General features: G+C 39.7%; 3 protein-coding genes across 10 annotated transcripts in view; 2 read left to right on the top strand and 1 right to left on the bottom strand.

Moving 5' to 3' along the window:
* The first annotated feature begins 306 nt into the window (after window positions 1-306).
* On the top strand, window positions 307-14394 carry fam114a1 (family with sequence similarity 114 member A1). 4 transcript variants are annotated; one of them, XM_040145416.1, is made up of 13 exons: window positions 307-378; window positions 2311-2646; window positions 3236-3320; window positions 3580-3809; window positions 5242-5376; window positions 5585-5737; window positions 5827-5974; window positions 8865-8950; window positions 9782-9997; window positions 10191-10330; window positions 10439-10511; window positions 11969-12022; window positions 12794-14394. In XM_040145416.1, the coding sequence occupies exons 2-13, from the start codon at window positions 2317-2319 to the stop codon at window positions 12917-12919; spliced, it is 1776 nt and encodes a 591-aa protein (XP_040001350.1). In that variant the 5' UTR covers window positions 307-378; window positions 2311-2316; the 3' UTR covers window positions 12920-14394. The 4 variants fall into 4 exon arrangements, with proteins under 4 accessions (XP_040001350.1, XP_040001349.1, XP_040001348.1 ...); XM_040145415.1 differs by having other exon boundaries at window positions 8853-8950; XM_040145414.1 differs by having other exon boundaries at window positions 5827-6013.
* Window positions 14395-14412: 18 nt separating this feature from the next.
* LOC120799908 lies at window positions 14413-21945 on the bottom strand. 3 transcript variants are annotated; one of them, XM_040145419.1, is made up of 10 exons: window positions 21570-21942; window positions 20628-20924; window positions 19047-19352; window positions 17792-17902; window positions 17656-17706; window positions 16809-16847; window positions 16688-16726; window positions 16553-16585; window positions 16353-16400; window positions 14413-14574 (listed from the first exon to the last, which is right to left on the bottom strand). In XM_040145419.1, the coding sequence occupies exons 1-10, from the start codon at window positions 21655-21657 to the stop codon at window positions 14486-14488; spliced, it is 1101 nt and encodes a 366-aa protein (XP_040001353.1). In that variant the 5' UTR covers window positions 21658-21942; the 3' UTR covers window positions 14413-14485. The 3 variants fall into 3 exon arrangements, with proteins under 3 accessions (XP_040001353.1, XP_040001351.1, XP_040001352.1); XM_040145417.1 differs by lacking the exon at window positions 14413-14574 and having other exon boundaries at window positions 16074-16400; window positions 21570-21945; XM_040145418.1 differs by lacking the exon at window positions 14413-14574 and having other exon boundaries at window positions 16074-16400; window positions 16809-16844; window positions 21570-21944.
* klhl5 (kelch-like family member 5) overlaps window positions 15283-26318 on the top strand; it is a 60118-nt gene continuing 49082 nt past the window's right edge. Inside the window, exons 1-2 of one of the 3 annotated variants that reach the window (XM_040145410.1) lie at window positions 21903-21968; window positions 25031-25094. The gene's annotated coding sequence lies outside the window, so the exon portion shown is untranslated. Of the gene's footprint in view, window positions 15328-21902; window positions 21969-25030; window positions 25095-26318 lie in introns of those variants that run through there. The other 2 variants (XM_040145409.1, XM_040145412.1) reach the window with 2 other exon arrangements.

The raw sequence follows: 26318 nt of genomic DNA, 5'->3' as shown, positions 1-26318 counted from the left end.
ACGGGGTACTTTTACTTGAGTAAATGCTGCGAGTACTTCTTCCACCACTGGATATCCGTATTTGTAGGATGATCCTGTGTTGTTAAGGGACATACAGCTGTAAAACCGAAAAACGGATATCACATTAAGGACCGAACCGAAACCCTGTCTGTCTGTGGGGTGCCGGTGTTGTCGTCTCTACGGACCACAGTCTTAAACGAGTTGCCTTATGAACCGGCTCGACGGCCGGGTCGAGCGGCGTTGGCTCGCCGCCCGGGCCCAGTGTTCGGTTCCCCGAGGCGGGGCGTCATCTTGTCGTTCGCTACTCTTCGGTGCAGTCGCCTACCGGCCTGCCGACGTGGCGGGGCGGAAGAGGAGCCGCTGGCTGGCACCGAGCGGGTGAGCTGCACCGTCACTTTCATAACAAACAAAAACTGTCTTTGAGCTTTATAAGTTTCCTTTGGCTGCAACAGGTGAAAGAGACACAGCTACTAAGCTGCGGACGACGTCTTCGTTAACACGCCGCGGTGTTGAAAAGGCCTTCGTGTAACTCGCTATAATGATAATAATCCTGCGAATAATAGCTTAGTTGTCTAATGTCTTTGAGAGTAGAACAGTGGTCTTTGTGGACCGTCTGCTTGACATTGTCCTGTATCTTGTCATGCTGTAATTATTAGTCCAAATGGTGTTGAAAGAAACAGGAGGCTTTGAAAGACGTGGAAAAAAGGGGTCATATTGATGTCATAAAGATGAAACGATTCCTTTAACCTGTTTGGGAGTCACTATACTACACGGACTACGTGTTGATCACCACAGGCTATCGGGGCAGTTAATGTATTGAGTATAACATTTTAAGTATTATTCTTATTGCTCCGGATGAAAAGAAAAATAGTCACATTAGAATTATTGTAACTTGTGTTCCTGGCTGTTAGACTTGTCTCTTTTTCTGGACAAATCTTTTTTTTTTTTTTTTTTTTAAATTGTTTATTTTCCATCCTGTACACACAGTTTATCAGAGATAACAGACAATTTGCTGCCAGGAAACAGCCCTGAGCAAACTCCACAGTGGATGAAAACAAGAGGATGACAGTGATCATGTGAAAGCGTGCCCAGCAAATGACCAGTAGATGGTGACATTGGACATGAAATGGAAACCGGTGGTGCGGCGCAGTACACAGTGTCTTATGATTTCTCTGACTCAGTTCCCACAGCAGCTTCAATGTGCAAAACACATTTTTCGGTTCATTTTGTCTCATTAATCTCGCACGCCATGCGAAATATAAAAACGTGTCTGAGGCTAGCCGCTGCATCATGCATCAAGTCTATCAGAGCATCACAACAATGTGCATGTTCGACACTGAATTTGAATCATTTTTTGCATTTTAAAAATAAAAGTCATCATTAAATACTGCTGTCAAACAGCCACCACTGATTTGATGACTGTGCTTGTTGTGCGTTACAGCATTTTGACACTAAAGCAAAACAAAAGAAAATATATTGCAGCGGTGGTGAAGTAACTTGACAGTTATGTTGCAATGAGGGTCAGATGGGTAACGTTGTTAGAGAGAGGACCAACGTTTGCTAGTGAGCTGAACTGATTTCGTGACCTTTATTTGAACTTTGCGCCAACATCAGGTGGCTGCAGTCTAAAGCATGTGATTTGGTGTTTTGCAATTTTTTTTAAGGATGGAAGTTTGAGCATTGAGAGTTATGCACATTGAAATAAGAGCTAATAGTCAGTTGATTAGTCAGATAGTTGACTGGCCATATAAATGAATCAGTGAAATCAGTTAAACCGTTTAAGTCAAATATCAAGAAAAAAAAATATCACACATTCTCCGGTTGCAGCTCCGCCTGTGTGAGAATCTGTGAGTTTTCTCTGTTTTATATCACAGCAAACTGAAAATCTGCGGCTGTTGTGGAGCGGTAGTCGGACAAAACAAAGCATTTGAAGACATCACCGTAGGCTCAGGAAAAATGTGACGGGCATTTTCCAAATCTTTCTGACAAACAATCATCAGTTGCAGCTCTAATTGAAATTCTGTTGTGAAACTTAAGCCAAAGCAGTTGGAAAAAAATACTGCAAGGTGTTGGGTAATCATCATACACCAAAACACAACCAGTGCACATAAAGATTAGTTACATTTATGAAATTAACAACATCTATTTATACTTTATACGTTTACATTTATGTTATGTTATAAACAAAGAGTATGGGGTGTTATATATGTAAGCAGTATTTTGGTTGTAGGAAACAAAGATATAAAAAGAAGCACAGATCAGCACTTTCTCAACTAAAACCAGAAAAATCAAAGATCTCTCCTTTTCCAGAACACCATGTCCCAGGCTGCCCCCTCTGACGCAGACGCCTCTGCAGACACCACCCATCCACCTGGCCAAGCCCCTCACACTGAGCCCGGCTGCTGCCAGGATGGCCCAGCGGCCTCGACACTACCCTCAGCCCCTCTGCAGCCTCCTTTGACCCCTGAGAGTCTCAGCTTCCCACAGTTCACCAAGGAGACGAGCACAGAGCACACCGCCACCGAGACTGGCACCTCAGAGGGTTCGGCCGACCAACCAGCGCGTGGGGCTGAGGGTCAGGTGATCGAATGTGACCAACCGGTGAGCCTGGAGCCGGACACAGAGGCTGCAGAGGAGGATGTGGAGGTTTGTAGCACTAGTTTCTTGTCTCACTTCTGGCGCATATTCACCCGAGCTTAAAAACCGTTCACTCATGACTTTACTTTAATTTAATTTAAACTGACTTCAGAGCTGAAACGATTAGTAGATTAACCGATTGATTGAAGGACAGAAAATTAATTGTAAACTAGTTTGGTTATCGATTAATCGTTTAATAATTTTCATACAAAAATGATTTAAAAAATGTCCAGTTTCACGTTCTCAGTCCTGGGGATTTCTTGCTTTTCTTTGTCCCATGTGATAATAAGAGTTTAATATGTTTAGATATTAAAATGTGGATTTTAAGAAGTACATGGGGCCTTAGGGAATGTAAATTGTCATTTGACCCTGTTTTCTGAAATTTTATAGACCAAATGTTTAATCGATAATGAAAATAATAATTAGTTGCAGCTTTAATTGAATTCAACCTTTGATGCTAGTAACTACAAGTATTGAATTTGTCTGAGTTAGCAGCTAATGCAGTATCTCCTTGGCCTTTTACAAATAATGCATACAAGAGTAAAGTTTTCTAACTGATATAGCAATGTATACAGTGTGTGTGTGTTTGTGTGTGCAGAGGTCACTTCAGGAGAAAGAAAAAGGCTGGGGAGGTTGGAGTTCATGGGGAAAATCTCTACTTAGCAGTGCCACCTCCACTGTGGGTACGTCTTCTGTTCTTATTTCTGTTCCCCCATCTCATATTTCCTCAACAAGCCATTTTTTTCTGTTCTTTCATATACCTACCACTTACACATGCTTTCTTATGGAGAGAAATTAGATTCAAAATGGTCAGAAAATATGTATTTTTATACACAGGAACCTTTCGAAAGCCAAAATGGTCCGATCAGTGAAGTTGAAGCTGAAAATCTTGATATTTTACGTACAGATTACATAATAGAGAATACCTAATATTTTGTACAGGTCAGAGCCTGACCTCAGTTAAGGTGAAGGCAGGAGAGGCTCTTCGTCTCCAAAGGACCTCAGTAGGAGAGGAGGCACAGGAAGAGGAGGAGGGAGCAGAAGTGAAGAGAGAGGGAGGAGGTGAAAGTGGAGAGGCTGACTTCTCCAGCTCAGAGGAGTCTCCTTCTGCGAGTGCAGCAGCTTCTAGCAGAGGTGTTTTCTCTACAATCACCCACGCTGTGCAGAACACAGTGAGTGAACACACACACACACACACACACACACATGCACACACATACTCACACACAGACTCACTTGTAGTTTTCACTGGAAAAAATGGAAAAATGTGAAAACAGTACTGGTTAAAACACAATAAATTAATTAATAGTGAATACAAATCAGAAAGGGATGAGATACTAACCAAGGGTTAGACCAAGGGTTTTGTAAAAATGAATTAGTATAGTAACAAGAAAAAGGGATTCACAATTCTATATTCTAGCTGTAAAATTAGTTGCATTGTTCCTCGTGTCAGGTTGCGCACAAGTAAAAGCGCATTAACAGTTAGCCCATCATTAAATTAACACTTAGCTAGATTGTTGTATTAGCAACACATTAGCTTCAGACAGCTAGCATAGTGTTTTGCTTGGTTAGAAATAAAGTGACAAAAACCACCAAAAAAAAAAAAACGAAATTCATAATGTCAAATTCCAACAAGGGCATGTGTGGAGTAGATAAAAGGTGTCAGATCCGAGATCTGAAAAAAAGGCTGGATATAAAAATGTCAGTGAATCTGCAACTGCTACGGCATGTTTCCAGCAAGGTCACCATAGCAACAGAATGTTTAACTCAAACCAACTGCTGGTGTCAAAGTAATAAGTTACTACGGTAACTAAAAATCAAAATTCTCAGATAGAAACTCAAAATTAAAATCAGTATGTCAAAATGTCAACTTACTATCTCTAAGTACTAAGTATTTTGAATTTAAGCTGTGTTTGAAATCAAACCCTTCTTACAACATAGTGCGCTATTTTTACTGTGCACTATTTTCTTTCATTGACTGGATGCAGGGTGTATATTTATTCCCACAATGGAACTAAAAAAAAGGGGTGCCCATGACATGTGCACTACTTTCTGCTCATGTCTGCTAATCACGCAATGAGGTGCTTTTTATAGATGGGAAAGGTACAGTCGGCTCCTGTCAGTGACGACACAAAATGATGATGATTTGTAAGTGTCCAAACTCTCAAATTGCTTCTCACTATAACTGCTAGTTGAGCGTCTCTTACAGCGAGTAGTGAATGGATAAACAAGGAGTGAATTTTGGAAACATCAGTGGTCCTCAAGTCCACAAGTGTTGTACCTTTCTAACTCATAATCTTCACTTCAGAAAGATAGCAAAATCAAAACGTTAAACTAATACTTATACTAAGAATACTTAATGTCTCAGCTGTGACTTCTAATCGTCATTTTACCGTATAATTTAATACATTTGACTGAGCAAGTCAAAATTTTGACACAGTATGAAAATGTTTTTCATTTACCCTGAGTATTTTTATTTTTCTCATCAGTTTCATTAACTTTTACTGGTGAGAATGTGATTCCATAGTTTATGTCGTAATTCTGTTAATTCCTTTTTTTTTTTTTTTTCAAACCTATGTGTCCCTTTATTTTTGTCTCTCCAAGGGTAAGTCAGTGATCAGTGGAGGTCTGGATGCCTTGGAGTTCATTGGAAAAAAGACCATGACTGTTCTTGCTGAGAGTGACCCGGGTTTCAAAAAGACCAAGACCCTGATGCAGAAGACTGCATCACTGAGTCAGGTATGCAAACATTCATACGCGGAACCCACATACAGTCTCAGAAAACTAATACACCTCCTCCCATCGGATAAATAATATAAACTTGTGTACTGTGTGTCTGCGTGGACAGAATACGTTGGTGCTTTTCAGTGGAAATCCACATTCTGCAATTTCTGTAAGTGACAGTTGTGCCGCAGTGTGACGTTGCAGTTTTACTGTGAATTTTCAGATGTTGAAGGAAGCCAAGGAGAAGGAGCGGGCGCGTCTGAGCAACCAGCCGATCAGTGCGCCCACAGCTCACTATGGTATTCTGTTTGACGACTACCAGGGCTTATCACACCTTGAGGCCCTGGAGATTTTGTCCAATGAGAGTGAGGCCAAGGTAAGGCACAAGTGTGAGGAATATAGAGTACTTTGCAGAAACACAGTCTATTTAAAATAGTGCACGTAAAATTGCATATCTGCTCCTAGGTTCAAGCATTCCTCTATTCCCTGGGGGAAGAAGAGCAGGACGAGGTGAAGAAGGAGCTGATTTTAATCAGAGATATTTTCATCAAGCGAGAGGAAGAGGAGGAGGGAGGAGAGGAAGAAGGAGGAGGAGGACAGACGAAGGATAACGGTGATCTAAGTTCCCAATTACAGTGTTCTACCCCCCTGTGTGAGTGACCCAGACCAATCAACCAGAACTGCTGGAGGTAGAGGTGGTCCCTGAACACTGACCCAGGATCAGTTGGCCTTAATCCCATTTTCTGTTTGAACTCTTGCAGAATGACACAAGTTCTGACACTGGATCAGAGGTTCAGGATCAGAACTGATATTTCACTTTGGTTGAATTCTCCATTCAGTCTTTTAGTTCAGTATCCACTTTTAAGTATCCTATCGGGGCTTTTGCAAGCCTTTAGCTGGCTTCACTTTTTTTTTGTCAACGTTATGGTCTAATCACTGGCTACGTTAATTTTGAGCAGAGAGTCTTTTGAAAGCGCTTACTTGTTGGTGCCTTCGGGCTGAGAATTAAGAGTTAGCTGCAGAATTTTTAAAGGGGAACTATAACAATTTTACACATAAAGTTCAATTTATTTGTCATTTGGATTTTGAAAAATGCAGGCATGTATATACAGCACTGCGCAAAGGTTTTATGCACTAAAACTAAAGAGAGGATGCTTTCAAAAATAATGTGGTGATTAGTTTTTATTAATTAACTTCATACAAAGTGCAGACTAGAAAACGACTAAATCCAATCAATACATGGTGTGACCACCGGTTTCCTTTAAAACAGCACCAGTTCTCATAGCTACACTTGCCCGTATTTTTTCATGGTACTTTGCAGAGAGGTTGATCCAAGAATCTTTGAGAAGTTGCCACTGTTCCTTTGTGGATTCAGGCTGTCTCTTCATGAAATCCCAGACTGACGACATGATGTTGAGACCAGGGCGCTGTGGGGACCAGACTATCTGTCACAGGACTCCTTGTTCTTCTTGTCTCTGAAGATAGTTCTTTATGACTCTGTCTGTATGTTTAGGGTTTTTGTCATGCTGCAGAAAATACAGTACAGTATATAAACTTTATTTAGTCAGGTTATCTAATTGAGATCAAGATCCCTTTTGCAGACATCACTGAATAGATTCAAGATTTAAAGTTTAAAGTTGGCCATGGGATGAAACATTGAAGTTTTAAATCCTCTGTAATTCTACCCATGTAAATGGTGAAAAGTAATGGCAGGCAGTCTTGCCAAGTTCAGTGTTTACCCGAGGGGTAACCAGAGTTAAACAGTCCTGAGACCTGGTCTGGTGAGCAGTGGTTTTTAAATTTGAGAAGAAGAAGAAGAAGAAGAAGAAGAAGAAGAAGTGATATGCTGAGGCATCCTGTGCAGGAGTCCTTTATATCTTTACACAGTTAACCAAGCAGGGATGGTCTAACGAACAACTCTTTCCAGTTGCATTATTATTATTAGCTTGACCCATGCTACACTTTAAAAGTCAGGGTACCGCGGCCTATGTTGATTCAATTTTGACCATTTCTATTTTTTGATCTGTCTCTTATAAGTTCCCAAATTTATGGAAGTGCAGCACTAAATAGCTGGAGTACACCTATTAATGCAAGAAGCCCCCAAACTCACAGCTTCCTTTCCACACCTTGCAATACTGATACACATCTCTATTACTATCACAACTCGGGATGTAGAATTATATTGGAGCGTCTTACAGGGATCAGATGATGAGACGCTGCGCGGCTTTACTGACAGTTTATAAAGTACACAGGTTTCCGAAGGCCACAGCAAACTCCAAAAAAAAAGGAAAATAGTTAACTGTGCTGTTAGCCATCAGTCTTAGACTCTCACATACAGTCTAACACCTGCTCATCTAACCAGCCAGAGAAACAAAATAATCCCGCCTAACAACAGCTACTAGGCACTGAAAATGATTATCCGGGGGCGGTTAATTTATAAACTGCAAGGATGATGAGTATTCCAGCCACTCTCAATTTCTGAATACAGAACTTCGGGAATAAATGGTTATTATTGCTACTAAATGAGTGAACCAGAGAAAGTAAAAATCTAAATCTTGGATGATACTAACAGTAACTCTAACATGTCACTCCCCATCCATCGCACTACACACTGGTATTTTATGTTGATCCCTTAAAGTTAAATCCATTTTTGACTGTCCTCCTCCACAGAAAGGTCAAAGATCAGAGTCAGGAACAGAGCATCAGCCTTGCAGTCAGCAGGGATTCAGTTTCTGAGACACTTCAGCAGAGAAGCTGAGTGTCAAGACAGAAGTTTCAACTGCTCAAAGCACCGTCTCATTTTCCTTGTGCTGGGAAAAATCCCGATCTACGTCTCGGAACATACACAGATGATTTTTCCTGTTAGCAAGGTTTTCCTGGAAAACCTTGGATCCCTATGGGGAGCCAGTGTACGAGGCGTTTGGTTCCTGATCCCCTGTATCTGCATAAGAAGTGGAACATTTTCAACCAAAGTGAAATTCAGTGTCGAGGGGGATGTTATGTGGTTCCTATCATATCTCACCAGCCACTTGTCAGTTTACATTTTTGAAGCTATATGTGAACGTTTACCGTGTGACAGGTGCCTCAGGCGATGTCACATCAGTGCAGAGTTCAAAGCAGGTCCCTCCTTTACCCGGAGGGTTTAACACAGTGCCTGGTCCAGTGTTGGTGTTCAGGGGCCAATGGCATATTCACATCACATCACTGATTTGAAAAAAAAAACAACAAAAACAACAAAACTGCATCAGATCAAGACATTACACCTGCATGTGTGCAGTACACATTAAGCTCTAACTGTTATGTAGATGCAGGAGTTTGCATTAATTCAGCACGAAAAAAAAGCAGAAATATTATCATTATAAACTCAGCATGGGGGAAATCAAAGCATCACTGGCATGTGATAGAAGTCTCTAATCACTTTACATACGACGTGTGAATAGAAGGATGCTGACATGACATTTGTTTATCCTTGTACATGTGTGTGTTTTGTGTGTTTCTGCCAGCTGCTGATGGCGAGGAGTTTGTGAGTGTTCTCACTGAGCTGCTGTTTGAGCTTCATGTCGCTGCCACGCCGGACAAACTCAACAAGGTAACTCACACACACACACACATGCAGACACACACATATATAAAATGTCAATAATATACACACACAAACTTGGTGGTTTACCAACATTTGTGAGGATATTCATTGACTTGTTAGTAGTTAATCGTTCAGTCTGTGCATCACAAGGACACATTACCTTGTGCACATCTCAACATGATATCAGCTGCGTCGGCAAAAAGGCAAAAACAAGACAAAAAGGCGCTCGCACACTGAACAGATACTCCCAAAAGACGATTTGTTAGATTCATTAACATAATTTCTCTAGTGTAACAATCCATGCTAGGCGAGTACTATTGGCTACTGCTCAGTTGATCTACAGATGCTTAAGGTAATAAATTCTGAGAACGCTAGGACATTAGTGACCGAAGTAGGTGAAGTCTACTACGACCATACAGTCATACCAAAAAAGTAAATCACAACCTTTCATTACAAAGTACCTCCGTGAATACATTTATCATCTCAGACCATCGTAGTAACCTATCAGAGCACATAATCTTTATTTAAGCTGAATCACACATGAAAAATGTACTCTTTCCTATGAAATTTTCTTCAGCTTTCTCCCCGTGTTAAGAACGCTCGACAGATGTACAGGAAAACACACACACACACACAAACCACTTTAACATCCCCCTCTCCTGCTGCGGTCACAGAAGAATATAAGATTTATCACCTTTGAAGTCCTACTGCATAATCAAATTCACCTATATGGAACCTACATTAGCATAAGGTCGTGTATTTGCACATAATTAGCATACATCAGGATGATGATCTCTCACCATGCAAAGCTGATGAGTGGTAATTATGCATCTCCAGGCTCGGATGAGGGCCCATGATTGGGTGAGCGAGGTGGAACAGCCTGTCACTACGGAGACAGTTGGCAGGGAAACGCAGGACCAGCAGGGGGGAGAGGCCTCGCCTGTAGAGAACGAAAAGGAGGAGAAGAAGAAAGATGGAGAGGAGCAGGGGGAGGAGATAAAGGGAGGAGAGGAGGAAAAGAAGGAGACAGAGAACGACCCCAGATCTGTAGAGGTGAGGTCTACTCAACAATGTCATGTGACTATTTCTTTTATTTTTTTAAATTTAAACACCCCCTTCCCCCGCTGTCACAGCTTGATTTGATTTGATAAAGTTATTCTCTGTGTGTGTGTGTGCGCGTGTGTGCGCGTGTGTGCGCGTGTGTGCGCGCGTGTGTGTGTGTGTGTTCATCACCCACTCTCTCCAGGCTGTCTACCTGTCATCAGTAGGGAGTCTGGCAGAAGTGACGGCTCGCAGTATCGAGCAGCTCCACAAGGTGGCAGAGCTCATCCTCCATGGCCAGGAGTTAGAGAAACCAGCCAGAGAGCAGGCACACATCCTCACCAGGTGTGTTTGTGTGTTCGCATACTTTATGTGTGGATGTGTATGAGCAGCACCACACGAAGTTTTGCTAAAATCGACATTTGTTTTTTTTTTGGCTTTTTTTTACTCCAGGTTGACATGTGCCATGTGTAAGGAGGTGGAGTGTTTGGCCAAGAAGTTCTCTGATATGCTGCTTCTTGTTGGGGTAGGTGAGAGGGACTGTCTTCGTGTTTGTGTTTGTGTTTTGTAGTTATTAAGGGATAAAGCTGTTGTTATGTCAACCAATCCCAGGAAATCCCCAACCAACAATTTGTTGGTCTCTCTTTCAATAATTTTCAACTTTCCCAACCCTGTCTGCTCTCAGGCCTAAGCTCATTTGTTCATACTGAAGACGTGAAACCTTAAAACAAGTCACTGATATATACTACAGAGAGAAATCAAAAGTACAGTTTCCTTTTAATCCTACGTCCCTGTGTTAATATTATCTTGTCATTTGCCAAAATATGTTAGAAATAATTTTTAATCATAGTGTTTCTATGACAACTTGCCCCTTTTTTCTCTTCCTGTGAAACATTAAAACATTTGTCATGACTCACCTTGATCTCAGGGGCGCATACATTAATTTACTCAATCAAATGCGATCTGGTGGGACTACCATCACATAAAGCCACACTTAGCTGACCATTAGCTCATGAGTCGTAGCAGCTGGCAGAGCACCATTTTAGTAGGAGCTGTGTGTGGCTGGAAGGCAAAATCCGTGTTAACATTTCCAAAGAATGTGGTTGAGGTCTGATTTATGAATTCGCCCTCCACCTACTGATGTAACAGTGCAAGTGAGGGAGGTGTGGGTGGAGGCGGACACTCTACAGCTTCGTATTTCTCCACATCCCATTTTGAGTGATCCAGACAAATGTAAAGGATTTTATTTAAATTCATCACTATACCCCACCCACATATTTTGTGTCTTGGAAAAGTTGTAACACTACAGAAGCTAAAGACGCTAAAGGCTAGGACAAATTATTTACGCATCAGGACAGGGTATGTGAGATTGACTCAAAAGAAACAACAGTACACTTATTTGTGGTAATGAAGGTAATACAGTTTGGGAGTTTCTGTGTTAGAGTTGCAGCATCCTTTAGAGGCTGGCCACCTATAGATACCAAGACGGATACAGCCTTCTTGTATGTATAGGATGTGTTTTTACCCACTCTTTGAAACACTGTGAAGAAAACTGTGAAGTGCACAAGTTAAATAAAACGAATCTTCCGGTAGGTCCCTTACTGCTGCCAATCTGTTTTTTGCATTTCATCCCGTGTTACTTGATGTTACCTTGTGCCGTGTTGGCTGGTGAGGTAGCGTCAGCATGCTCTTCGCCGTTAATGAAGGAAAATGTCAAAGTAAAAAAGGTGTATTCCTCCATCTTCCAGCTATATGCAGCTAAGGAAAATGTCACTCACTGAAACGGTGTGGCTCATTTTGTGTTTTGGATTATAATGGAGGAATAAGCTACTTTTATATCACACTTGTCAGGTATTTTTTTCTTGTAATTTGTCGATAATGAGGAAAACCTAAAATATCGCTTGTCTTTTGCCTTTGTAGTTTTTGTGTGTGTTTTTTAATTTTTGTTTATTTATTCTCTATTCTTTATTTTCTCTCTCTCAGGGCCAGAGGAAAGCAGAGGAGTTGAATCCACTGGTAGACAGTGTGCTGCTAGAGGTGAGATGAACAGATGTTTCTCCTCCATCGATCGTAATTATAATCAGTTTGTGATGAACAAAATGAATGACCTGCAGTCTCAGTCCGATGATGACTGTTAGAAATGTGTTGATAACTGATCACGTTTAACTTGCTCATGGGAGTGAGGTGAAACCTGCACAAGATAATCTAAGTCATATTTACAAACGAAGAAAAAAATCCCATTCAAAATAGATTTCGAACACTGGGAATATATTTAAAATACACTTGATTCCAAATGCAATTTTAAATTTCCAAAGCTTGAGCCACAAATATAGCTACACAGTATTGTATTTTTGCTTTTTGTAAAAAACAGTATTCTTTTTTAGTATACGGTATTTTATACTTTGATTATGTTTTCTTACCCTATTTGATATATATATTACATGTTGTATACATGTTCTAATGCTGCTTATATGTTTTGGTAATATAGAGACAATTTTCTGCTTGGGTGGAGAACACATCTCTATTCTGTTCTGTTCTGTTCTATTCAATTTACTCCCACTGTTTGGTTGACAACTTGTCCAATAGATTTACGCTAGACATAATATAAAAAATTTTTTTTTCATTTTTCATTTTTCAACAATACTTAAATATGTCAAATGATGCTTTTTCACGTGGGAAATGATGATGCTGCTGCTGCTGCTGATGATGACGGCGATGATGATGATGATGACGATGATGATGATGACGATGATGATGATGATGATGATGATGATGATGATGATGACAATACGGGTTTCCTGTCCGCAGGGCTCCAACAGTACAAACTACATCCAGAATGCATTTCAGCTGCTGCTTCCTGTCCTGCAGATCTCCCACATCCAGAGCCAACACTGCCGACCCACCACAGAACCAGCTGTGCAGACACAGCACTAACACACACACACACACACACACACACACACACACACACACACACACACACACACACACACACATGCTACCTGCTCACCCGCTTGTCTTAATATATCTGTTGTTGTACAGTGAAATCTAGAGATTAGATTATTCCAGATTAAGTGCTTATATCTACATTAAGTGCCACAGCAACAGGCAGAAGATGTTGTTTATATATGCAGAATATAATCTTGAAGATAACAGTTTAATTAACAGATACAATTAGAAATGACCCACATGCAGGTTGTATGTGCATTTCTTCCACCTTGTATCTCTGAATGTTATTTTGTCTCTGTACGCAGTTGATATTTTGCTTTGAGGAACCAAACCGTGTTCAGAGCTCATTCAAGATCAGCTGTGACTAACAAGCAAAGATGTTTCTCTACCATCTCCAAAATACTGAACCAAAAACAAAACAAAACGTAACTGATTGTGTTGAAGGGACTCTACATTAATGTATGTTAAGCTGTCTTTGCACTCCTTATGCTCCATTGTTATTTTAACAGAAAGTACTTTGAATAACACTAGTGAAATGTCTGTTTTGCTGAATTGTTTTAATCTGGTTTGAGACAAAATGCCAGTATTAGTGATGATACACCACAATTTTTGCTTGTTTGTTGTTTTTTTTTTTACCTTAAATTATATGAAGCAACACTACCTTATATTTCACTCCTATCCAGTTTTCAAATCAACTGATCAATCAGAAAAAAATGTATCTTATACTTTGAATTAGAAAACATTTAGTTGTTCTTCTCCCTTCTTGTGTACTCTGAAGGCTTTATGTAGGGGAATTCACATCTAATTTTGTTTAGTCGTGCTGCTATACTTAAAAGAATAATTTGACATTTTGGGAAAAAAGCAAATAAGCGCGTTTCCCGACTTGAAGAAGGCTTTAGCCAAAAAATGTAGGTGTGTTTTTATTTTCTCTTGGCCTCTCGAATAAAGCTTTTAATATTGTTTTGCCAGGATCCCTAGATTTCTAAAGTTCTTCACCCCCAGAGGCAAATATATCAACCATTTTCCACTTTCCACATGTGGAGTTTCAGCAGCAATCCCAAGATGCTCACAGTGCATCTGTTTTTTAATATCCAGCGTGAAATTGACTCTTAGCTTACAGCCCGTAGTTATTTCGACCTCTGTAAGATAAAGTACTCTCTTCCCCTTATTTACTTCTCCTTCTCCTCTTTTAGAGACACACTGATACAGACGCGAAGGCTATTAAGCAAAGAAAGTTTTAGTCAATCCTGTCATCATGTTTTGGCTCCTTGCAGCTATAGCCAGATGGGGTAAGGCTGTTTATCCGCTGTGCTTCTGCCTTAGAATACAAAATGATTTATAATGCAAGCTGGAAAATGTCTGGGGGCAAGTCATTTATTTAACTTTGGACACTTTACTAATGTGTTGAGACTGCCCTCTAATAAAATGCCCTAAGACTGTTTGAGGATGAGATGTTGAAAATAAACAAGTTTTAACCATCTTCATGTGTCTCAGATGTTTTTATTTTCGACACAAAGGTGGCTAGTAGGTGAAGCAGTCATTGTTATTTTTTCACTTTAAGTCCATTTCTGCTCTCCTCTCCTCTGGCTGCTCCGCTGTGAGGGAGGAGGTGGACGGATGGCCGCGATGATGCAGATTTGCTAAAGATAGACGAGATAGAAAAGGTAATAAACAGACTGGAGGTAGATGATGTTGAAAAGGGCCAGGATGGGGTTTATCTTAACTCTGATGCTGGAGGTGCATTACATAACCTGTTACAGTAATTTAATTGCGACTTAAACCATGATGATTATCTTATAAACACTGAATATTAAGTATCATTTACAGTAAAACAGGGACCGGATACAGTATTGTCTAAAAGTGAGGATGGAAGTGCTGAAAAGTATCAGCAATGGTAAGTAACTAAGTACATCTACTGAAGTACGGTATTTGGATTTTCTGTTCATTTATATTTCTACTCCAATACATTTCACAGGCAAGTATCGTATTTAAAATATTAATACAATTTATAATTAATAAATTAGGATGCATTTTTACAGACCGAGCGGCCCAGCAGAACATAAAGTAGTTAGAAGTGGCCCCACCCTTACTTTCTGCAGCATTAAAGTGATCCTCACACACTGATGCATCAACGATTATAATCCGGTAATGTAATACACAGGACATTATTCTGAAATGGGCCGTCGAAATGCACTTAGAGTACCAAAAGTAAACATGCTCACTTCTGTGCTCTCACTGAGGGAAGCACAGAGGTGGTCTAGCACTAGGACCCAGGCAAAGGGCAGAGTCTCTAAAAAGGGGCCTGGGAGGTCACCTGAGCCGTACTTCCTGCTTCGAGACGTACCTGAGAGGCAGCAGCAGCAGAGCCCGGCCTTCGTTCGGTGTTTGACCTGGTAGGCTCCTCTCGAATATGTTTAAGGGCATGATTTTGGGACTTAAGCTGAGGAACCAAGAAATGTTGCGCTTGGCTCTTAATAGTGATTATTAAGTCATTGTTATTGGCCCTTAGTGCGTCTTAAATCTATGGTCCTTATAATAAAGATCCCAGTCACCTGCTTGTCTCTGACTGGAGGGAATCTGTGTCCCAGTCCAGTAGGGCAGATGTTGGATAATTTTTTTATATTGCATATATTTGTTAAAAAATTTTTTTTGCAATGTTTCTTTTTTTATTTTAATGTTTCTCTGTTTAATTTAGTGTTTAGACAATGTGAAACTGCTGGAAAAACCAACTGTTTTCCCAGGTTTATCATTAGAGTGTAGTGTACTCTCTCACTGAGTCAATCGTATGGGCCTTTTTATTGTATTTTATTCTACTATTTTTGCTTGTGGGGCCCCTTGCAGTCTGAACAGGGGCTGAGTAGCAGAGCAGCCATATTGAATGCAGGCTTTATTGAGCTGTTTGGCTCACCCTAGCTTGCTACGTGTAGATGCTGCTTTTGATTCAAATTGTATGGCATTGATGTGCCGACATACTTTGTGACAAATGGCTTTTTTTTTTTGGCGTAACTGTGCACTAATGTCCCTGAGGGTCCAGCCTAGCCCCACATTATTTATTATTTGAATGTTGTAAGTATTGTAACTGTTTATCACGTTCCCCTTATCATTTTAAATCTTTGCAAATAAAATCTTTTTTTGTTTATGGCAGCTTCTGGTTCCAGTTTACTCTGGATCTAGTGTATCTGAGTATTGCTTGGCTGCAGCTGAATGCAGGACTTTTACTTGTGACAGAGTATTTCTGCTCTGTGGTATACGTCTACGACTACTCTTACTCATTTTAGTCTTTTTAGAAAAAAAATCTGAGTGCTTCTTCCAGCACTGGAAAGTTTTTTTCCCCCCACTGTGCTCCTCAATGGAAACAGAAGTACACATTCCAAGTAGCCTCTTTCAGATTTTATGATTGTTCTAGTGGTGAGTTTACCAGTATAGCAGTGGTCGACAGTTTCATCCAGAAGAGTTTCTGTGTCCTCTGAAAAATGTAAATGAAAACTATTAAAACTCAAACTCTCAGAAAGAACTGTATCTGCATGTGATTTGATTCATTTCTCTGAATATGTTGAGGTGTGTGTGTGTGTGTGTGTGTGTGTGTGTGTGTATATGTGTGAGAGAGAGATTAACTACCTTGAGAGTCAGCTTCTTCAATGGGTGACAGTTCTGTCAATTGGAGGAATAAAACAACAGATCAATCAAATGATTTTCTTCCAAACCATATAATATAATATAATATAATATATAATATAATATAAATGAACTGACCTGACCAAGGCCCGGACCGATAGAAGTTGAAGACTGTCCCTGCCGGACAACAACAGGTCGTTGGAATCTTTCCACTCAATGTTTATGGAGCATTATTGTGCAATTTAACAAAGTTAGTTACCTTTTGGTGTGATGAGCTCTGTATGCTTCTCTCCATCTACTTGAAACATCAATAAAAACAGTACATCAGTAATACACATCATATAAAGAGGTGTACTGTCATCGCCTAGAAAATATAAAAAAATTTAGTTTCCCCTTAATTTTGAGAAAACTTCACGTAATTCTGATATCAGTGGCTAATCATTCTGTTCTGAGAAACAGACTCAAAGTGGACAGACTCATTACACAGCCCTGACGCCTGTTACAAAAACAGGACTCAACTGTAAAATCCAGTTTATCTTCATAATTGTCATTTGAGATCTTGTCTGCATTATTCTGAGAGGTGAGCTGATTTCTAGATGAACACAATAGGCTCTGATACAGTGATACATGGTTAATATAACTACTTTATGCTGTCAGGAATGTCTTTAAGACTGCATGTTGAAGGAAGTTGGGTTTCTTCCAGAAGCCATTAGACTCATAAACAGCTTGTGTATACATTCAAATAATTTCACTTTTGGACATAATTTGCCTTTTATGGTGTGGGATATTGTTGGATATATTTAGCATTTTCATAGTTTTTATGTGTATGTATGGGTTGTTTGTGTATTTGTGCTTGCAGACTTGTTTGCCTCGAATTCCCCCTTGAGGGACAAATAAAGCATTTTGAATTGAGTATAAACATTTCATGATTATGGCGTCTAAGAACTTGTACAGGGATTGAAAGAGAGAGAGAAGTGAGACACTGGGTGTGACTCTGGGTTTGAGAATTGCACACAACGTGAAAAATGGAGAAATAAGGAAAAATGTGAAGTGGTGGAGAGAGGTGTATTTTAGAAAATGATAAAATCCAAGACATTTAAATGTACCGTTTAACTGCTGGACAGTGAAGTTGTAAACAGGCTGCACCATGGGCTTTTCTGACAAAGAAAAACATTTTCAGGTCAACCGTCAAAGATCAAACTAACCCAAAGAGCAGGTAATGTGTGTGTTTCTGTGTCTTACTGCATGAGCGTTTCCCAAAGTAGATTTGACCGAGCACAGTTGTAACTATAGTCAGGAGCACCACGCACAGCAGAGCCATCCAGACAACCCTGAATACACACCGCCACTCATCTGGAGGATAGAGAGGGATTAAAATGGACAGATTTTGCTAATTATTATGCAAACAATTTATCATTTATTAAATAAAATGTCAGAAAACTGCAAAAATGTCTCATGATTATCCAGAGCTCAATTTTTCAGATTTGTTTTTTGGTATTCCGCCTTTATTGGACAGTCTGGAAATAGACAGGAAACAAGGGCGGAGAGAGGGGTACAACATGCAACAAGGGTCCCCTGGCTGGGAATCGAACCATGGACGATGCGGTTATGTGGTATGTGCCTTAACAATCAAGCCACCAAATGCCCTTCAAATGATTTGTTTTGTCTGGTCCTGAACCCAAATATATTAATTTACATTAATATAAAACAGAGAGCAAGACAAAATCCTCACATTTGAGAAGTTCAAACCAGCAAATGTTTGGCAGTTTTGCCATCATGCAATTTTTTTCAGTGCTAATGTTTTATCCTCATGAGATTGAAATAACAAGTTGTTATCTAAAAAGAATAGATACAGACAGGGGTATAATTGGTGAGCAAGAGAGAGGAGAAAAATAAGTACAGGAAATAAAAATACTGTACATAAAGAGATGTACAAGAAACAAAAATGAGAGAAAAGAGAATTAATAGGAGGTAAAGAATAAGTGCTCACAAATAAGAGCAGAAAAGGAAAGGAAAGGGAGTATATGGAAAAGTGTGGTGGAGATGGTGCAGAAAGATTAAAGTGAGATGGATTTCCAGCTTTCATCACGCACACTGGAAAATATGACTTAGTCGTAGCTTTAAGCATGGGGGAATGTTGGAGAGCCGACTAGAAAAAAAAACAAAGCCAAAATCAGCACAGCCTCGGAGACACAGTAGATTAAGATGTACTGCAGCTCTCATAAAATGTGACTGATCATGCAGTACGGAGAAAGAAAGAAACAAAGCTGAAATTGGAGTCAGGAGAAGAAGAACTGAGAGAAATTTGTTCTACTGAAGAAAAATGACTCGATTGAGAAGGCGGGTTTGAACGAGATTGAATCACTTTCACCTAAATGAAAACTAAGTGGCCAATTTCCCTGTCTGATATTGTCTCCTCTCCTCCCCAAACTTAAACTGAAGCCACACTGACCACATGGGGAACAAAGAGGCACTGCTCCCTCATCCTGACACCAACCTTTCTGTGTCCGTTTCCATGGCAGCTTTTCCTTCGCTGCTGCAGTCGAAACTGTTTGATTGGCGAGCCAAAGGAGACAGCGGCTTTGATTGGCTGACTCCGAGGTGGGCAGGACAGGGAGACAGCAATAAAATGCCTTCTGTCCTTCGTCACCCTTCTTCTTATCCTCCTCTTCCTCCTGCTCCTCAGGTGGATGGAGGTCTAAGGAGCTGTAATTGCTGTGGCCATACAAGGTGAGATTCAGGGTGTCTTCATTACCGAGATGAAGCTCTACCGACACTTCCAGATGTACCTTTAGAGCTGTGGCTAGATAAATAGAAAAGAGGGCAACACTTTAGAATGCAGCCTACAAGTTAATGTGTAGTTATTTATTTAGTGCATACAGGGCGATTAATAATATTGATAATACTCATTGGGTACCTACAGCACATATAAGTACAAGGGGAAAAATAGGCAAAATGGTGGCAAATGAACGGTTAACAACTTTGTGTTTCAGAGGGACTTTGAAATAAATTACACTAAAGGGTTTTTTGTTTTTTTTAATGACTACGTATTTAATAATTACAGGGTATTATGACTGGGCAACAAGGCAGGAACAAACAGTCTTAATAGTGAATTGAAATTATCATTAATTATCATTTATTTTAAAGGTGCTACAGCAGTCAGTCTACAGCCACGCTAGACGCTCTAAGCAATGCTGTACTTAGGTACAGCATTCCAACCTAATTAATGTTCACAACCTGTAGTTACAACCTGAAATAAAATGCGCAGCATAAAAGACATAATGTTAATTGAATTTATCTTAAACATTCAGTTAACAGCTGTAGTCTGCTGTACTTCACCAGCTACATGACTCCAAATACTAAAGGTCTTGATTCAGAACTATGAAGTTGATGAGATATTGATTTTCATAAGATTCGATTCAAAGCTTGAGATTTGTAAATTGATGTGAGGTGGACAGCATTATTTCTCTAGAGGGAAGAGTAATCATTCTTGGCCTGTTGAATCACAAAAACATACAGTTCACTCATGGTTGTACAAAGGCGTTAGAGTAACACTGTGTCTCCTCACTCACATACTATCTTTGGCTGAATACAAACACCAGCTGCAAAGAGCACAGCAACAACGGAAGATCCCAAACCTTTTATTTTAGCCATTACATTATCTTCGGCTAATCTAATCTGCTGCTGGTGATTATCGGGCGAAACCGGGAACTGTGTCCAAAATGGAACCGGCTATCGGTTGATGGAAATGTCATTAGTTCTTCAAGTATGTAGTCCTAAATCAAAGTAGTGGGCAAATTTAAATTTTGACCTGATGATGGTGCTAGGTGAAAAGTCAGGGGATCACCAAAGGCATCACAATTTATCCTGAGAAGATGAATGTCATCAGGATTCTACCTCCTGGGACCATGAATGTCTGTACAAAATTTCGCGGCAATTCATCCAATAGTTGTTGAGAAATTTCTGTCTGGACCAAAGTAGTGAGCTGTCCAACTGATCGACATTGCCTTCCATAAACCATTCCACTAGCGTGACTCAAAACTACAACAACTTATCTTTAATGTTTAGTGTATGGTACCTGAAGATAAGATGTTGCTTTTTAATCCTGCCATGTCCATATCTGTTTGACACATGAACCAGTTTTTTTCTGAATCATTGCTGCCTCTTCTGGAGTCTGAAGCAGGATCTGCCATGTTGATCTGATTCCCTTGCGTGCACTCCTGCTCCCACTTCTCACGTTCTGCAGTCTGTGAAGGGTCACACATATCCTTTCTCTGGATTTCAGCATCCCCGATCTTCCCATTCTCCCCCTTCTTCACCTGGTTCCCTCGCTCACAGGGTCGGTAGCGCCGACAGAGGAAGTTCACTTTCGATACTAAACGGATAAAGAGAATGAACAACAGAAAATTTAAAACGATTTCTAAGCAGGAGCAGGCTTGAAGTTGAGAAACAGCAAAAGGCTCTCAAGTCAGAAATCAGAGCAAGATCTCAAACTCAAGGTTGTTGCCTCCAGTTTATATCTAAAAGAGAGAGACAGACAAGGGAAGGCAGGGAAGGCAGAGAAGGAGATACAAAAGGATAAACCGTTGAAGGCAAACACGTGCACAAGTACAAAGGCTTACAGCGCGTTGCTCTCAAAAGGAGAACAAGCTTTTCAGTGCAACACAATACAGAGACAGTTTTAAAGCTGCTGTCAGTCAGTCAGTCTTGTATGGAGCAATATTTGGGTCTGATTATTATCTCAGAAAGAAAAAAACAGGCAGACAGGTCGAATCAGAGTGAGGCTACGTGAAGAGGAATAAACAGGACAAAGTCACTTAACAAAACAAGATAAATTATTTTAAAAGTTGATTTATGCAAGAACTATAATGTAAGTTTGAGCAAAACGTAAGCAAACAGCTCTTCCTTTTTAATGCCTCAAGAGCTTGTGAACTGATATTGAGCAACGTAGACACTGACAAAAAACACAAGAACACACAGAGTGGATGATCCTCCATCTGCAGCTGTCTTGGACACCCACCTCTGTATAATGAGAAGAATTCTGGGAGGCAGATGATAAAGGCGAGGATCACGAGGATCAGAAGTTTAGTCAGAGCTGCTTTTGTCATGTTTGCGCCGTAAGATCACACACACAGAGACACAAACTTCTTCACAACAACACCGGCATGACTTTGGGCTCGTGGTATCCGCTTCCTTCTCTTAAACACGTTCATTCATGGTCCGTCACTGTTCATCAGAGTAGCCTTTGGTAGAGTTTAAGAAGCCTTGAGAATATTGCTCATAATTAATGTAGAGGCAGGCGACAATCACACAATACGAGGCAAGTACGCTTCACTTCCTATTACACTTCCTGTCATTTTCTCGGAAAGAGTGAGAGATGTAGCGTTGCAGAAACAACAAGAAGTTCTATCAGCAGAGTGTAAGTAGAAATGTTTGCGAGTGTGTTCGCGTGTTAGCGTAAGAAATGGTGTGTGAATGCCGATGCTCTCTCCAGAAGAGATGAACAGACTTCATTAGACTTTATTTATGAATTTAGGTATCGTGTGAACTACAACACAAACACAGATGACCAGGTGGTAAAAAGAGAGACAATATTCTGCCTTTCTCTGTCTGTGTAAAACAGAGAGCGAAAAAAAGGGTTTGTTTTTTTTTCATACCCATACATGACTGTACATTATACATGTATACTTTATACATTATACATGTATTATACATACATTAACTTTTTTCATAATTATTTCTCAGTATTTCTTTCTTAATCCCGAGATACTAAAATATAAACATGACACGAAAAGTTATAATAATCAGCATCTTAATATTGAGATACTAAGTCATAATTATAAGATTTTTTTCATCATTATGAGATATGTCAGTTTTCCATTACACTTACTTTGTATCTCACAGTTATGAGATTCTAACTCATAATTATAGGACAAACAGCTATAATTATGAAAAGGTTTCTCATAATTGACATGAAAATGAAATACAAAATCATAAATACTCCATCACAATTATGATAAAGTTTCTTATGATTATGACTTAGTATCACATAATTATTTTGTACAATTACGTACTGAATCGTAGATATCGGAGAGTAAGTAATTATTAAAAGAAATGTTCTCATAGTTGTGAGATGCTACGTCATAATTGTGAAGTACAACAAGGACATTTCTCATAATTATGAAATACTAAATGATAAATATCACATACGAAGTTATAATTATCAGACACTTTCTCATAACTATGAGATAATTTGTCAATTTGTCTTCATTATAACTTTGAATCTTTTAATTACAAGATGCTATCTCATAATTGTAAGAAAGTTTTTTTTCATAATTATAAGCTACTAAATCATCAATCACATAGCACATTATAATTCTGGGCTATCCTGAGAAAGGTGGTATAGTTATGACCTAATATTACGTAATTATTTGGTACTATCTCATAATTTTGAGAAAGTCTATCATAATTATGACCTACTACAGTAAAATCATACATACTAAGATGATACTAAGTCATAAGTATGAGAATGTAATACTGAATTCAGTCCACTGACCTTAGTCCCTCTCCTTTTAATTAACCTCACCACAGCGTAGCGTTCTATTACTGCCGTGGAGGAATGACCTTTCTGTTCATCTTTTCTTATTCTACTCTGTTCCGAAGAGAATATTTATTTTTCCTTTGTGCCGTCTGACTGGATCTCTGTTGGGCGTTTAGTGTAGCTCAGATTTTATGGTTAGGATCCTGAGAGCCACTTATCTTGGCAGGTCTGGGACGGGCACACACAGACACACACACACACACACACACACACAGACACACGCACATACACACACAGTGAAATGCTCTGGCAAACACACATACTCAAACACACAAACACAGTGATGAGCATGGCTGGCAGGTGGAGCCTTATCTCCACTCCACAGCATCTTGCCTCTCTCAGGGCTCAGTCGGCAGCTTATAGAAGGGATAGAAGCCACCAAAACCGAAAAATACAAAAGTCACTTTCTGTGCTTTTAGGTCAAAGCAAAGCTGCTCAACAATTCGAACATTTCCAAATATTTTGAGATTATGGCTGAAATGTATTCATCACCATACTACCTGTGATTGCTGACAGAGTTGTGACATATATAATAGCTGTGAGGGGATGTTCCTGTCAGCGTCTACCCTGCTGGAGTGTCCTTGAGCAAGACACCAACCCCCTTATTATGTAGCACGGTGGGGGCTATTTTGTATTCTGGTCCTGCATACAAGCCAAAAAATTTTCCCTGCAGAGGCCAATAACATTTCATCCTCATCTGTATTGTTTTATTTTATGGGTCTGTATTTTTTGATAGCTACCTAACCATTTCCAAGAATTATCCTGGAAAGAAAAACAAACACTTAATTTGATAATAATTGCAGCGAGAATAGAGAGACTGTTCCACTGGTATACTTACGGTAAAGTATTTCCAGTTAATTGGTTGACAGTCTTTGAGCAAGTTCACAGCAAATAAGTAAGTAAAATTTTATTTATGTGGCACTATTCAAAGATGCTTCACAGTTACAAAAAGGTGGTTTAAAAAAGAGCATATAAATAAATATTTGAATCAAAGACAAGCACATATTGTTTACGAATAAAAACAAATTGGAGTAAGGAAGCATCAATAAAAGGCCTTTGAGGATTTTTTTTTTTTTAAAGCAGATTACGAAGGATGAAAAAATGAAATGTGTTTATAGGAAAGCTCACAATTCAGTGTTTACAGAGAACAAAATAAATGAACAATTAAACTGAGCTTTTCTTTCAATGACGTTTCTATTTTCCCCAAATGATTAGTTGTTAGGAACTGTTACAAAATCATTTGGAAATTACAGACCTTTAATATACAGTGCCATTAAAATTTCCCATTATGGTGATATTTATTCAAAGGAGTTTTGTACTGCAGTGTGGCGGGCTGACTATCAAACCCCGCCAGATGTTACCTAGCAACAGGTCGTTCTGGTTTAGGCTACTGACAATTATTTGAAGAAGTGGCTCTGCTGCTCAGCCATGATTCACTGCTTGATTCACGAACAGGGTGGGAAGGGTGGGAATGGTCATTTTGGACCAGAGGTTGTAAATTGTAGGCTTTACATACATGCCCCCACTTGATAAAGGTTTTTGTTTGTGAATAATCCTGTGTGTCCCTAATGTTCTTTGAAGATAATTCCTTCCCTTTAAATTAAACTGACTTTATCCACATTTGCATAATTTCGCATGTCACTTCATCCTTCATGATGGAAAGTCTTTGCTTAAATATTTTTTTTAAAAAGGTAGAACGACTAATGTATTACGGTCTTCTGTATGTTTTATGCTCAGTATGTTATCACACAACTGCATGACTCCACATGAATGGTACAAGCTGAGAGTTAGAAGATGACGGAGGGGAATGAAACATCCTGTCAAAATGGTCTATATTGGCTGTAGTTACAGAGTGAGAATGAGTCTTCCACTTTTTTCAGGGGACCAGCTGGAAGTCTTTCCAGAATCGTCCAGTCTTCTCGAAACCTGGTTGGAAAACCACAGGTATGGACTCACCTCCTTGTTGGGTTTTTGTGTGTGACTAGTAAACTGCTGTGTGATCCTGCTGTGGTTAGCTTACTCTCCCGCAGTAACAGGAAGATAAAACCTCCTTTTAGTTCCACACAGCATGAGTCCAAGGTAAGATTCTCCTTCACTGGCAAACTTTAATGTTGTCAGTTCGCCAGAAATGTAATAAATCATAACTGGGGTTGACCGGGTGAAAGCTCCCGCAGATGGACTTGGAAGATGTAAATTCGAGACCTGGCTGGAGATGCCCAGAGAGAATTGGACTCTTAGAGCAAAGTCAGGTGTTCAAACGCTCTGGATTCGATATTTTATACTCCCTGTTTTAGTGGGTTTTTTGAAGCAGCAGCAGCACCAGGGGTTGCGAGCTGGCTTGTCAGGGTTAGTCTGTCTTTCCTTTCAGAGCAAGATATCTTGACAAGCAATGGCGAGATTGCTATCAGATTTTATGTGGCTAATGACACCCTGGTCTTTTATCTGGCACAGCCATCAGGGTCAAATTTCACCTTGACTAACACTTTGGTCCTACACAGATTTTCATTGAAGGAATCGTTTGCTGTTTTGGGAAATAAGCATTATTAACATTCCTGCAGAGAGTAGATGAGAAGATCAATACTGCACTGCCCGGTAAATGTGAAGCAACAGACAGCAGCCAGTTAGCCTATCTTAGCATAAATGCTAGAAATAGGGGGAAGGAGTTAGCCTGGCTCTGTTCAAAGGTAAAGGTAGAGCCTACCAGCTCCTCTAAAGCTCCCTAATTTACACGTTATATCTTATTATGTTAATCCGTACATATATAGTCATGTTCAAACTACTGTTGTACTGATTAAACTGCAGGATATACCGTATTATTTAGTGAGCTTTAGAGGTGCTGGTAGGTCCTTTTTTGTTTTTTTTTCCTTTGGTTTCTTTTTTTCTTCCTCCTCCTTACATTTCCTCTAGTGCCACTATCCACCTAAATTTATCATTGTCCACACGATGTCCAGATCTGTAGCAGATTGCCGTGAAATTCACTGAGCACATCCACGCTCCCAAGATAAATCCTTTGACTTCAATGACCACATGACCATTACTTTGGACAGCCTCAGCCTTTTTGCAACTCTCCAACACAGACAGTAGGAATAGCAAAGGATTATCGCTATGTTGACTGTTCAGTCCAAACCATTTATGGGCTGTAATGAACTCTGTGGAATCCAGAGACCA

Source organism: Xiphias gladius, chromosome 15 (assembly GCF_016859285.1).
Source record: "Xiphias gladius isolate SHS-SW01 ecotype Sanya breed wild chromosome 15, ASM1685928v1, whole genome shotgun sequence".
Lineage (NCBI taxonomy): Eukaryota > Metazoa > Chordata > Actinopteri > Istiophoriformes > Xiphiidae > Xiphias > Xiphias gladius.
The sequence above is the reverse complement of the archived record's forward strand: the minus strand, read 5'-3'. Positions and strand labels throughout refer to the sequence as shown.